This window comes from Schistocerca gregaria, chromosome 4, assembly GCF_023897955.1.
Source record: "Schistocerca gregaria isolate iqSchGreg1 chromosome 4, iqSchGreg1.2, whole genome shotgun sequence".
Classification (NCBI taxonomy): Eukaryota; Metazoa; Arthropoda; class Insecta; order Orthoptera; family Acrididae; genus Schistocerca; species Schistocerca gregaria.
The window spans coordinates 662,783,592-662,798,178 of NC_064923.1; the positions used below are offsets into that span (position 1 = coordinate 662,783,592).

The following is a 14,587-nucleotide window of genomic DNA, read 5'->3' on the forward strand; positions in this document are numbered from 1 at the left end:
TGATTTGACCCATGACATAACAGTGTTGTGCAATGCGACATCCGGAGGAGCAGCGTGTCTGATGTGGATGGGTTGGTAGAGTGAATGCTGGAATAAGTGGTGGCACACTCTAGTGTGAGGTGTTTATGTTTCTATATTCTTTACGAGTGATGTTGGTACAGAATTGGACTTCAACAATACAAAAGAAGGAAAGTTGCTACTCACCATATAGTGGAGATGCTGAGCCGCAATAGGCACAATAAAAAGATTCACACAGTCAATCATAGCTTTCGGCCATTAAGGCCTTTGTCAGGAGTAACACACACACACACACACACACACACACACACACACACACACACCCCGGCAGTCTCAGAGAGCTGAAACTACACTGCGAGCAGCAGCACCAGTGCATGATGGGAATGGAAAATGGGTGGGGGTGAGGAGGAGGCTCGGGTGGAGAGGGATAGTATGGTGGGAGTGGTGGACAGTGAAATGTTGCAGTTCAGACAGAGGGTAGGAGAGAAGGTGCAGAGGGGGAAGGGGGTAAGTAGTGGAAAGGAAAAAAATAAAAAGACTGGGTGTGGCGGTGAAATGAAGGCTGTGTAGTGCTGGAATGAGAACAAGGAGGGGGCTGGATGGGTGAGGAAAGTGACTAAAAAAGGTTGAGGTCAGGAGGGTTACGGGAATGTAAGATATATTGCAGCGAAAGTTCCCACCTGTGCAATTCAGAAAAGCTGGTGGTGGTGGGAAGGATCCATATGGCACAGGCTGTGAGGCAGTCATTGAGATGAGGGGTATCATGTTCGGCAGCATGTTCAACTACAGGGTGGTCCACTTGTTTTTTGGCCACAGTTTGTTGGTGGCTGTCCATGTGGACAAACAGCTTGTTAGTTGTCATGCCTACATAGATTGCAGCACTGGTTTCACAGGTAGCCCTGCCTTTGATGTGATAGGTAATGTTAGTGACAGGACTGGAGTAGATGGTGGTAGGAGGATGTCTGGGACAGGTCTTGCATCTAGGTCTATTACAGGGGTATGAGACCTGAGGTAAGGGATTGGGAGCAGGGGTTGTGTAAGCATGGACGAGTATATTGCGTAGGTTCGGTGGACAGCGGAATACCACGGTAGGAGGGTTGGGAAGGATAGTGGGTAGGACATTCCTCATTTCAGGCCACGGTGAGAGGTAGTCAAAGCCCTGGCGGAGAATATAATTCAGTTGCTCCAGTCCCAGATGGTACTTATGAGGGGAATGCTCCTCTGTGGCCGCACTGTGGGACTTTGGGAGGTGGTGGGAGAGTGGAAAGATAAGGCACGGGAGAGATTTGTTTTTGTACGAGGATGGGAGGATAATTACGGTCAGTGAAGGCTACAGTGAGAACCTCAGTATATTTAGAGGGGAACTGCTCATCACTGCAGATGCGACGACCACAGGTGGCTAGGGTGTATGACTTCTTGGTATGAAACGGGTGGCAGCTGTCAAAGTGGAGGTATTGCTGGTGGTTAGAAGGTTTGATATGGACGGAAGTACGGATGTAGCCATCTCTGAGGTGGAGGTCAACATCTAGGAAGGTGGCTTGTTGGGTTGAGTAGGACCAGGTGAACCAAATGGGGGAGAAGTAGTTGAGTTTCTGGAGGAATGTGAATAAGGTGTCCTCACCTTTAATCCAGATAGCAGAGATGTCATCAATGAATCTGAAGCAGGTGAGGGGTTTAGGATTCTGGGTTACCAACCATTTCCTCGGCTCACTCTCAACAGTTCCTCTCCCTTTACCACATGGTGCCCTGCCGTCACTACTGATGCCACCTCACTGTACACTAACATTCCTAATGCCCATGGCCTTACTGCTATCAAACACTATCTTTCCAGACACTCTATGGATTCCAAACCTACAATGTCCTTCCCAGTCTCCATGACCAACTACATCCTCACCCACAATTACTTCTCCTTTGAAGGCATTACCTACAAACAAATCTGCAGTACAGCTATGGGCACCCACATGGCACCGTCCTACGCTAACCTATTCATGGGCCATCTAGACGAATCCTTCCAACAAGCTGTCTGTCTGCATGAACAGCCACCGAAAAACTGTGGCCAAAAAACAAGTGGACAAACCTGTAGCTGAACACGCTACCAAAAATGATACCCTTCATCTCAATGACTGCTTCACAGCCTGTGCCATATGGATCCTTCCCACCAACACCAGGTTTTCTGAATTGCACAGGTGGGAACTTTCCCTGCAATGCATCCTACTTTCCCGTAATCCTCCTGTCCTCAACATTCGTTAGTCACTGTCCTCACCCATCCAGCCCCCTCCCTGTTCCCATTCCAGCACTACACAGCCGTCATTTCACTGCCACACCCAGTCTAAATTTCTTTTATTTTTATTTCTCTCCTGTCCCTCTCCACACCTTCTCTTCTACCCTCCATCTGAACTGCAACACTTCACTGTCCGCCACTCCCACCATATTATCCCTTCCCCTCCCTGCCCCAGCCTACTCCTTACCCCCACCCAGTCGCCACTCCCATCATGCACTGGTACTGCTGCTCGCAGTGCAGTTTCAGCTCTCCGAGACTGCAGATGTGTGTGCAAGTTGTGCTTGCGTGAGTATTTGTGTGCATGTATATATGTGTGTGTACTCCTGACAAAGGCCTTAATGGTCGAAAGCTATGATTGTGTGAATCTTTTTATTGTGCCTATCGCGGCTCAGCATATCCGCTGTATGGTGAGTAGCAACTTTCCTTCTCTCTTATTCTTACATTCCATCCTGGATTTTGAATTGTTAGGACTGGACTTTAGTTACATATTACTGATGTTTTGGGATTTTGTTTTTGTTGCCTTGACGGCGAGTTATTGTAATGTCATTAGTTATAGAATAATCTCCATTAGAGTGAAAGCATCTTGCAATATCAATATCATTCATGTTTTTACTCCAACTGCAGCTTCGTTGGACACAGAAATGTATAAATTTTGAGTTGCTAGAAAGTACCATAAGAAAGATATCCAAAAAGGAAATAGTTGTCCAGGGTGATTTTAATGCGAAGATTGGCAAGACACAGACAACGGACAAGTGAGACCTGTGGTAGGACTTTATGGCAAGGGAGTGAGGAATAAATCTGGGAGAGCATTTAATGAAACTTAGTGTGAATAACAATTTATCCATTTGTAATACCCTTTTCTAACATCACCCAAGATGCTGATACACATGGATTTCTCCTGGGAATAGGGTCAGAAATCAGACCGATTTCTTTTTTTTTTTTTTTTGCGGCAATGTTAGTGCATTTTGGTCCTGGATTTAAGTCGTATCCAGGTGCTGACTATGGCGGTGACCATACCTATGCGATCCATGAAAATGCAGATAAAACTGAAATTGTTAAAGAAGGTAAGGACAAGACATGCTCGTATACAGATAAAAATAGCCTCAAAGAGTTTGGAGAAACGATAAGACACAAACTCTGCCAATTAACAGAGGAAGCAGCAGCACCCTAAACATGGTACAAAATGAAGAAAGTAATCAGTTCATCCCTTCCAGAACAGGCTACGAAGATCCCTCAAGTGAAGCATCCATGGGTTTCAAATATGATTCTACTGTTGATTGAAAAAAGGAACACGCTGAAGAAGCAAAGCAAACAAACTGCTCAAGATGAAGAAGCAAACAAAGTATTTGACTGCAACTGGGCAAACTGAGAAGACACATGATCCCATCAGTATGTTTGAAGAAACAGACCAGCACCGCAAACTAAATGAAATGCAAGATAAAAAATGTTACTTGCAAGTTCAAATCATGTAATTAGGTGACAGTAATTTCACTGATGACAAGAAATTAGCTACAGTCTGGTGGAAACAATACTATGGAACACTGTATTGCAAAGGAAATACCATTGAGGATGAAATACTTCGACGGAGTCAGACACAGAACATGATTTCAGCAAAACTGAAAATGCCACCAAGCATTTGAAAAACAACAAATCCCCAGATATAGATGGTAGCTTGTTTCAAAACATATGCTGAATGTGATGCAAGAGGCAGGCATGCATGCTTTACATTTAATATGTAATATGGTGTGGAAAGCTGGTGAATGGTCTACAGACTGGGCTATGGCTGTGCTAAATCCTCTTCACAAAAAGGACCAGTTAAGAACTTCTCCAATTATAGGAATGGGATCGGTTGGTAGGACAAGTTCTGAGGTATCAAGGGATCACCAATTTGTTACTGGAGGGCAGCGTGGAGGGTAAAAATCGTAGAGGGAGACCAAGAGATGAATACACTATTAGCAGATTCAGAAGGATGTAGGTTGCAGCAGGTACTGGGAGATGAAGAAGCTTGCACAGAATAGAGTAGCATGGAGAGCCGCGTCAAACCAGTCTCTGGACTGAAGACCACAACAACAACAACAACAACAACAACAACAACAACAGCATTAATATTACATGCCAACTAAGTCCTGCACATAATGAATCAACACCTAAGGAAATTCCTGAAATGACAGATTTTTAGAGAGTAAGCAGGTTATGCCGGAGGTAAAGCTACTCAAGAGGCAATGTTAAATTTGAGGCATATAACTGAAAAATGCTGAATTCTCTGTCATTGCATTCATTTGTTTCCTAGACTATAAAAAGGCCTCTGATTCTCTCAAGTGGGATAAGTTCTGGCATGTGCTCAGTAAGTTTGGGGTTCCAAAACACCTAGTAGCATTGCTAAAAGGTCTTTTATATCAATCATACTGCAACTATAAATGCAGATGGTAAATACTCTGATCTTCTTCTTCTTCTTCTTCTTCTTCTTCTTCTGAGTCAGACAAGGTTCTACACTGCCACCACAGCTCGGTAATATCTATGCAGAATATGTCACATCAGAGCAGCACTGGAGGTTGAGAAGATGGAATTTCAATTGGTGGCATGAAAATCAATAATCTCCAACTTGCAGGTGATACTACCCTCAGACTAGCAGGAAGTAAGGAAGAAGTTATGGATCTGGCCTCCCAAGTGAAAACTATTAGTTTACGTTTTGGTCTAGAGATAAAGATGAAAAATGAAAATAATGTTTGCCAAGGTTTAGATAAAAGAAATTTACAGGATGCTTAAAAGATGTGGAGGAAGTGGTTGACTGTTTATATCTAGGATCTCTCATAAGTGACACTGGAAAGGTTGATAAATGAATAAAATGAAAAATCGTCCTCGGCTGAGCCATAATATTTAAACACACTAAAATCTGGCAGAACTGCGATACATCCAAACCAATGAAGATGCACCTGTGTTCTAGTATGGCTGTGAGATTTGCACCACGAAAGTAAGTGACAAGAGCCGAATTGATATCTTCAAGATGTGGTATTCCGATAACAGTTAAGCTATTAGGGCCTATGTTCTTGCTTTCACTGTCCTAGTTGGCAATATTATTCTCATTGCTGTATATCTGGAAATAGGACTGTGTGCTATCTTGATGGCATCATGGATCAAAGCAGATGGGGTGGGTACGGCATTTTCGGTATTGTCAAAACGTTGCATGAATATGACAGTAGAGGAAACATTTTTTAAGCAAAAAATCCAGATACTGAAAATGTAAAGGACTCGTCAAAGGATGAGAAGAGTGTATCCTTCATTAACTTCTTAACTTAACAACTCTTCTAGCGTACCCAGACATCAAACAAATTTAAATTAAAATAATTAGCTCGCCTACTCAGGACATTAATGCTACAGGCCTACTCTACTGAAATTTATATTATTTATAGGTAACAAAACTTTTCCACAAAGTTATTCAAAAACAAGAAGTAAGGTCTAAATATGTTAACTACCGATTCATTTATAGATTAAGATCATAAAATTAATTTTAAATTATAAAAACCGATTCCATTTTGCACAAGTCCAACCAGTGACAATTCCTTGTCCCATGTGTGACAGTTTTTGATTGTAGTTTTTGCAGGTAATTGTTAATACTGCACTATTGATATTTAATCACATAAAGAATTGTTTTAACAGGATGACTTCAATGTTTTCAAAGGAAAATTAGTGCAAAATTTGCAGTTTTTGTGAAATGTTGTAGGACATTCAATCTACATCCATTTACTACCCCACCTGCGACGAAGTTTTAAAGATGATTTAAAACTTACAAAAACTTTTGATATTCAAATATAAACAAAGTATAATTCATTAAGACCACCAAGAATTTTTCATTTATTTCCATTTATACCACTTGTTATGTTAGCATTTGGAAAAATGTAGTGCAAATGTCCTACCTATGACAATGGAATCCGCTCCTCCCCCGTTCGTACAATGATCACACAAACTATGAACAATGAACTCTGAAGAATAAATTGTGGTAGATTAGAAGGATTTATTATTTTAATTACACATTAACTTAAATAAAAATTGCTTCATTGCAGTTTGACACAAACGGAAACATAAATCCTCTAGTTATGTTTCCTATTTATAGAATATACGGCAAACTGATAAAAAATTAAAAAAGAAAGTACCTAAGAGACAGAGAGATACATTGTTTTATGTGAACTGTTCTGATATGTAGGCTGTTTGCTTTATTGTTACTCCTCCAATTTTTTGTGTATATGCAGAACACACTAAAAATGACATTCATTTATGTCATTTTATATATAGGCTAAATGACAAACTTCAAAACAGCATGGTATCCAAAAGTACAGCTGTGTTCCAGTCCTTTTGCCAGTTATCATCAATGTATTTTGGCAATATACTATGCCAAACAAGAAACTCCAGTAAAAATACAACGCATAAGCAAATCATAGCTATTATAATGTCGATAAATTCTTTCCACGACATCAAAACAATGTTATTACGTTTAATAAGATTTACACATGTCTATGAAACAGAAAAGATACAAAATGATGTAAAAAAAGGACGTTAAATGTTTACTTGTCATAAGATTTTGCACTGTCCTCGGGGTTGCAGTAAGGAAGCTTCGGTACACTGTCATCTTCCGCTGCTACTACGATAAATGATAACGTGATGCATGCTATAACGCTAGTTCGTTTTACTATCGAAAGGAAACCCATGGGCATAAAGATAACAAATGCCAACTACTATTCACATAAATTCACTGGCAACATCCACTGAACTACATCGCTTGTCTGACAACTCAAAACACAGAAACTCAAAACACAGCATTGTGATTGGTCCATTCTCCAGGTAGGTGGTTGCATGGTCTGACGTGTTCAAACCTGTTATGTTATGGCTAGGTCGAAGTATGACCACTGGAATCGCAGGTTCGATAGTCTATTTCCTGAAACATAGCTATCGAATTAAAGAGTCTGGTTCATAACGAAGACCTTGTGAAAATTATTCATTAAAGGTCAATTACTGAAAAAAGGTGACAAATACGATCGGAATTTGATTGCAACACATCATCTGCTAATACAGCCTCAGATTCGAGCATACCATCCATACTGTTGTAATTTTATGTAAGGAGATGAATAAAAGATCAGCATAATTAAATAGTATTAGCCGTTCCGCAATCATCAGTTCTATCTACTCGTTAGAACTAGCGCGCACGGGTGACTTTTGTCACCGTGGCTGTTTCGTCACTCTTGTCCAGTGTACGCACACATACCTGTTGTTGTTGTGGTCTTCAATCCGAAGTTTGATTTGATGCAGCACTCCGTCCTACTCTATCCTGTGCAAGTCTCTTCATTTCCGAGTAACTACTGCAACCTATATCCTTCTGAATCTGCTTACAGTATTCAACTCTTTAGATACTAGACTGTTACAACGTGAGAAAGGGAACACACATTAGTCCGCCGACCCTCAAACAAGCTTGTGACAAAACTGCTACGGCGTCGCTTGGTTTCAATTGTTGCTCGCAGATGAGAGACGAAATTGATACTCTACACGCACTTTCTTGCCTCTGGTAAAAATGAATATCATCCCACATAGCCGAAAGAACCGTTCCAATATTTCAAGGGAAAACAGATCCAAAAATTTTATATAAGTAATCTGAAAGACGTTGACAACAAATTTACAGAAACTCTACACAGCAAACCAAATAAAACAGACTGGAACATAATTAAAGAAGTCATCGTACAATCGGCCACTGAAACTATACTGACCAATAAAAAATATAAACACCTGCAGTGCAATGAAGATTGTAATGAAGCAATTGAAAAGCGAAGACAAGCTTGGATAAATTGGAATAGCAAGGAAACCTGCGAAAATCACGAAAACTTCTTGAAGGTTAGGAAACATACATCAAAAGTATTGAGAACAACTAAGAGACTCTTCAACAAAAACCAAATCGATGAAATAGAGGCAAATTTTAGAAAACATTACACTCGGAAATTTTATAAAGCATTTAAATCACAACTATCGAAGTCTAAACCTCCTACATTACATATAAGAGGACTCGATAGGAAACTAAAGTTGAATGACAAATCATGTGCTGCAGCTTTTGGAAATTACTTTTCATCCCTACTGAATGCTGAAAATCCAAATGAAAAGCTTGAGTACTGTCCTATTGTTCCTCCTGCAGATAGTCCCCCTACCACATTAGATGAAATCATGAAAACTATACAAGCCTGAAAATAACAAATTTGGAGGTAAGAATCGCATCTTGGCTGAAATGTGGAAATACGCAAATCATAATACAATAAGACATCTCCATGATATCATAGTGAAGATTTGGGAAACTGAAACTCTACTCCAGATTGGACTGTAGTAATTATTCATCCACTTCATAAAAATGGCAATAAGAGTGATCTGACTAATTATCGAGGAATCTCTTTGCTACCGACGACGTACAAGATATTTTCAAGACTGTTGTTAAACAGAGCAGAATCAGTCTTAGATCAACAATTGGGCGAATATCAAGCTGGATTCAGGACATCAAGATCCTGTGCAGAGTAGACCCATAACCTTAAATCTGTTATATCACACGCCAAATGAAGATCAAAAGCGCTTGTTGTGACCTTTGTCGACTTTCAAAGAGCGTATGACTCAATTGATCGAGAAACAATAAAGAACACCCTTACCGCTTTAAATAACACAGTGACAAAGGTCAAGTTCAAAGGCGAATTATCAGAACCATTTGAAATCTGTACAGGGGTGAGACGATGTAACCTGCTCTCTCCATTGCTTTTCAGATGTGTCCTGGAAAAGATAGTCAGAGAATGGAAAACAACCATACCGCCAGGATGGGATTCAAATTTGACACGAAAGAAATGGCCTAAGTGGGAACTGTTTGGCTTTTTGCTAATGATCTGGCACTCATTGAAAATAATATCGATGAAGCTAAGATTCAAGTGTCCACCCTACAATCAATTGCTGCTAAGACTGGCCTAAGAATAGCATTTAACAAATCTGTATTCATCACAGACATCAAACACGCTCCTCCTCAAATTAAAATACTACAAGAGAAAATCAAGCAGTCGAAGAAATTTAAATATCTTGGAGAAATAATTACACCTGACGGTTCATTAAATGCAGCTGTAGAAAGTAGGTGTTCTAAACTAGAAGGTGCTTTTCATCTGTGCAAAGGCTTATACAAAATCAAAAGTCTGTCTTTAAGCCTAAAACTTTGTCATTATAACACCATAATTAGACGGTTAGCTTTGTATGCAGCAGAATGTTTAAACATGACGAAGAAAGAACCACGAAGAAAACTTGAAATAAAAGACCGGAAAATTTTGAGGAAAATCCTTGTCCCTATCAAGGAAAACGGAGAATTCCGCCGAAGACACAACTGTGATTTATACGAACATGTAGCGGAGAATGATGTTTTTTGGTCATCTGGAAAGAATGAACCCGTGAAGACTTACTCATCGCCTCCATTCATCAATTTCAAAAACAAAATCGTATTCAAAATGGGAAAACCAAGTTAAAAAGGATTTACAGGTAGCTGAAATTTCAATTTACGACATTTAGGATCGAGAAGTTTTCAGAGAAAAAGTCAAAATTACTATTTTTAGTAATTACTATTTTTAGTAATTTTGACTTTTTCTCCGAAACCTTTTCGATCCTGAATGTCGAAAAATTTTATTTCGCTTACTACGCCAGTTCCACGTTCGGCTTGCAAATGGTCAAAACAGAGAAAAGAAGCACAGTCAGCGAAAATGAAATTCTACTGGCAAAAGAAGAAAACCCAATCAGGGAAGAGATACAAATCTTCATGGTCCATAGCAGGCCGAAACGATAGGAAAAATATAAATAAAATAAAGAACGCACTTTGTGCTCTCTATTTGTTTTCCACCTAACAAAAGTGTGGCATCAATATCCTCCCACAACTTCTCTATGCATGAAGATGATACTGATAATTATATTCTTCTAGAAGAAGTGGAAAAAAGACCAGCACTTTTGGACAAAAAAATTGAAGGAGTGTTCAGAAATAAATCTGAAAGTTAAAAAATGAGTAGAAATCATACTAAATAATATTTTCAAATTTGTATGTCAGTGCATGTAAAATGCAAAGTAGTTCATCAAAACTTGCAACATTCATTCAAAAATACTGAAAAAATTTCTTTTCAAATTGTCTAAGTTCATGAAACATTTTGTAAAACGTAGCCTGAAACTCCGAAGGGGGTGTACCATAGCCCACTTACGATTTTGTTTATGGGTTTACCCAATATTCCTCTTTATCATACTTTCTTTTACGTTTCATGAGTCCGCAAATAACGACCGGCTCTCCAAAATCCATATCAACAAATGACACTTATATTTAAAAAAAAAAAGGGTTTAGTGACTGTCATCCTTAGTGAGAGCATACCGCTTTTATCACAAGTCCCACTGCACTTACGGATATTCGTGGTATCAAGTTCCGCCAAAGATGCTAACACGGGTAAACAAACTGTCAAAGTGTTAGTAAATAGGGGGAAGGGGAGCGTGTTGCTGTGTATATTTACGTGTGCTGTCACCGGTAACAAGGACAAATGGCAAATAAACTCGACGAAGTGTTAGTTTCATCTGCAAAGTTATTGGAAATCCTCGCAGGTACCACAGATGACGAAGAAGAAGGAAAGTTGGTCGCAGAATATATAACGACTTTAAACAATCATGTTCGACTGGAAGATTTTAAAAATAGTGAGTCTTTACCTGTAATAAAATTTAATCGACAGTCACATGCTTGGTCAATCATTTTGTTGTTTAATTTTGAAGATATTTTGTTGCAGAATATCATCAGATCATCTTCCATCATATATATTTTTTCCACGCTTTTCGTTTAGATAAGTTTTGTTTATTTTCCAGTGTCGTCATTAAAAAAATTCGGTTGATATCGTCTTTTGTGCCACGAACAATTACGCAAATAACGTGGACGATGTAAGAGATATTTCAGATCTTTATTGTATATTTCAATATACAAAACTGCCCATCATACAGCACGTGATATAGTCATTATTGTCTCACACATAAATTTAATCAAAATCGAACTATATTTATAATTACGATCAACGTTAGGACGCTTTTGAACTCTACATTGTAACAAATTCTTTTCTCGAAGGCCTTTCTCTGTGGTGCTTGTAAATGTACTCGGTGACCCAATGTGTGCCTGTACTGTCAACATGTTAAATAGCTTTATCCCCTGTATCTGTAACTATCTTGTGTCTAGCAACTGTCATGTCAATCTGCTGTTTTAGGTATTTGTTATGTTGATGAACTGAGTGTCGTAGTTTCTGACTGTGTTGGTTTTCTTTTGTATGTATTAGACAGCTTAGTATAAAGAAACATGTAACTGTCAGTGTTTAGTTTTTTGAAATATGGTCTACAGGACTCTTATTTCTGACTCCACAGATGCAAATGATTGCCATCTTTTATCAAGTCAGGACTCTTTTGATTCAGAACAATTCCCCTATAATAAAACTGTACATGTCCAATGTGATTGGAAAAATGCATTGAGCAGTAAATTATTACTAATACAGGATCTTCATTTACCTAAAAAAATTTGTCAAGTGTATAACTTAGTGCCGGTGTAATTGGTATGACTCATCCAGTTTCTTTGTGACGGATCCCAAGAAGTTTAACTAATTGCTGTCATCTTTAGTACATAAACTAAACAGGATACCCCCACTTTATTTCATGATTAATATGCAATTCGTTGATTTGGTGCCACTTAACTGTCCGAATAATTTTTTTAAAAATGTTTTTATTAGTAATTATTTTACATAGGCCTAATGGTTTCTGTTGCTCCAAACCCCTTTTCTCTAAAATAACTCAAAAGGTCAAGGCTCTTGAATTAATTGTCAAAATAAAAGCAGAAAGGTGTTTGTCTGCCATTTGTACTAGGGAAGTAGCAGCTTTTCTGAAATAAGACTCACAATACTTGGAGTTTTCAATACCTTTCCCTTTATATACTTCAGAATCAACAAGATATCCTTGTACAGAGCCCAAACACCAAACTTTACAACCAAGTCTAATCGGTTTTCCGTGAATAAACTGTTTACAAGAATGTCTACCATAATATTTTACCATACATTCATCATATGATAGCTCACGTTCTGGTTTGAAGTATTTTCAACAGTCAGTTTGGAGACAGCAAAGAAAGGCCCTGTTTTCCACAACTTGTCATTGTGTTCATTTTCGTAATTTTCCTTGCAATGTATGAATTTGAGAATTTGTTCAAATATATTTCTCCTTATGGACTTTACAACTGACTTGTTTCTTGTGTCTTCATGGTGTCTCAGAAGAACTGTTCTGTGGCAGTTCATTGGACGTGCTCAAAATGAGAATCACAGTAAAACACCATATCTCCTCCTTCATAATTTCAGGATCATGACAGATACAGAGAAATACATGCTTCTTTGTTTTCTCCACCAGCAATTGAAAAACATCATTGTCCGCAAATAGTTCAAAGATTTCAACTGGTGTCATGTGTGAAATATTAGAATAATTTGGTATACAAAATGAGTTGCTTAGGAAAGTTGTTAATTCCTCCTCAACCTATGTTCTCTCACTTGAATGTTTCTCTGGCAATGTGTGTTCTTCATGAGTGTCTACTGAAGTAGTGAATCTTATTTCTGCAGGAGCCAAAAGTTGATTCCTGTCCATATTGTCCAGAATTCTCAGAGATCTTCATCTGTAAGAGTGCCAAGCTCAGAGGCTCTATGAATATACCCTCAACAGAAAGAGCAACGTGCTCCACAGTTTGTTCACTCACATCACTGAACAGTATATCAAGAGCTTCTGTTAGCATTACATTGTAGCAAAGACGCTTCACAAAATCACTTAAAAAAAAAAAAAAAAAAAAAAAAAAAAAAAAAAAAAAAAAAAAAAAAAAAAAGGGTCCCTGAAAATAGCATACACTGAACATAATAGATAAAGAAATGTCTCAGCATTGCCAGGTGGAAACACAGAAATACTGAAAGCAGTGTAGACTAAATGTTATCCTGAAATAAGTTTGTTTTTTGTTGGCACAAAATAATATAATTTAATCGAACAGTATACAGCATCATGGAATTGCATGTAAAATATTAGGCTATATAACGTTTAAAAAATTATCTTACATTGTTATTAAGTCTGACCTAGCCATTTCTTCTTTGAAGAGTATTTACATCTTAACTCTGAGACATAGGATTGCCGACTGAGAGTCAAATGAAAACTATGTTACCAATTGTTGTCAGTGAAACGAATGAAACAATGTCTTGAAATGTGGGCAAATGACAGTTAAAGCCAGTATTGGCCTACAGCAACAGTAGGTAATAAAGTGTTAATAGCTGCTCTGAGAAGATCCCTACTTTCGTGCTGTAATGTTCTAAGTCTTTCTCAGCTCTGTCATCTGCTGCATAGAGAGTGGATTTACACAGCACAATCCTGGGGAAGTCATTTACATTTATTATGAAGAGTAAATGTCCAAACACAGAATGTTGTGTTGCCCCGTGTGATATCTAAGACATTTGACCTCATGTTTTTGTACTGCATAATTTGTTTTCTGTCACACACATACAATCTGATCACGTATTGTTCTGACCCTCATGGAGCTTTTTAGTAGTATTTGATGGCTGACAGAGTCAAATACCTTGTTGGGTTCCACAATAATAGCAGTAACAGACAATCTTGATTCAAATGACGATAGTGTAAATGAAACAAAATCTTCAATTGCATATACTGTCGATAAGCCAGTTCTGGAGCGATATTCAGAGTCACTAAGGAAATTATTCATAGACAGATGGTGACTGATTTTTTACTGTCATGTTGCACTGCGTTTGATAAATCAAGAATAGAGTATTTGACTCTGAGAGTAAGCTCACTCTAAAAACTGATAGTTGCTGTGGTATTTTCATACAGAAGCATTGCTCGGAGTAGACACTAAGTTTATGATGGTTGTTATCAGCTCCAATAATATGTATAAATACCTTAATGCTTTCCAACAGTTGCTTATGTCTAACTCCAATTAGTGAACTTGATTTGATTTATTTATTAATCCAGGTATCCTTTTACAATGACATAGGTTTGTTATAATGCAATTGTAATAAATAGTTCGAAATGCAGACACACACATGCGCATGGGTGTGCGCGCACTCTCACATACAGGCACACAGAATATATAAATATGTTTTTATGCGAATAGAACATTTGTACTTTATACAGGTGGACTTACCTACAATTAATTTTGAATGTGGCCTGCATTATGACTTGCTACCATGCCAGAAGGGTTGCTCA

At 38.4% G+C, this 14,587-nt stretch overlaps 2 protein-coding genes across 2 annotated transcripts in view; one reads left to right on the plus strand and one right to left on the minus strand.

The window, feature by feature from the left end:
* The window catches only part of LOC126267175 (eukaryotic translation initiation factor 2-alpha kinase-like), a 165,367-nt gene extending 158,164 nt beyond the window's left edge, over positions 1 to 7,203 (minus strand). The window contains exon 1 of the mRNA XM_049972136.1: positions 6,863 to 7,203. Within this exon, the coding sequence (XP_049828093.1) occupies positions 6,863 to 7,008 (146 nt within the window). The 5' untranslated portion in view covers positions 7,009 to 7,203. The remainder of the gene's footprint in view (positions 1 to 6,862) is intronic.
* A 3,504-nt stretch (positions 7,204 to 10,707) lies between these two features.
* Positions 10,708 to 14,587, plus strand: part of LOC126267178 (NHL repeat-containing protein 2) — a 168,530-nt gene continuing 164,650 nt past the window's right edge. Inside the window, exon 1 of the mRNA XM_049972140.1 lies at positions 10,708 to 11,014. Within this exon, the coding sequence (XP_049828097.1) occupies positions 10,864 to 11,014 (151 nt within the window). The 5' untranslated portion in view covers positions 10,708 to 10,863. The remainder of the gene's footprint in view (positions 11,015 to 14,587) is intronic.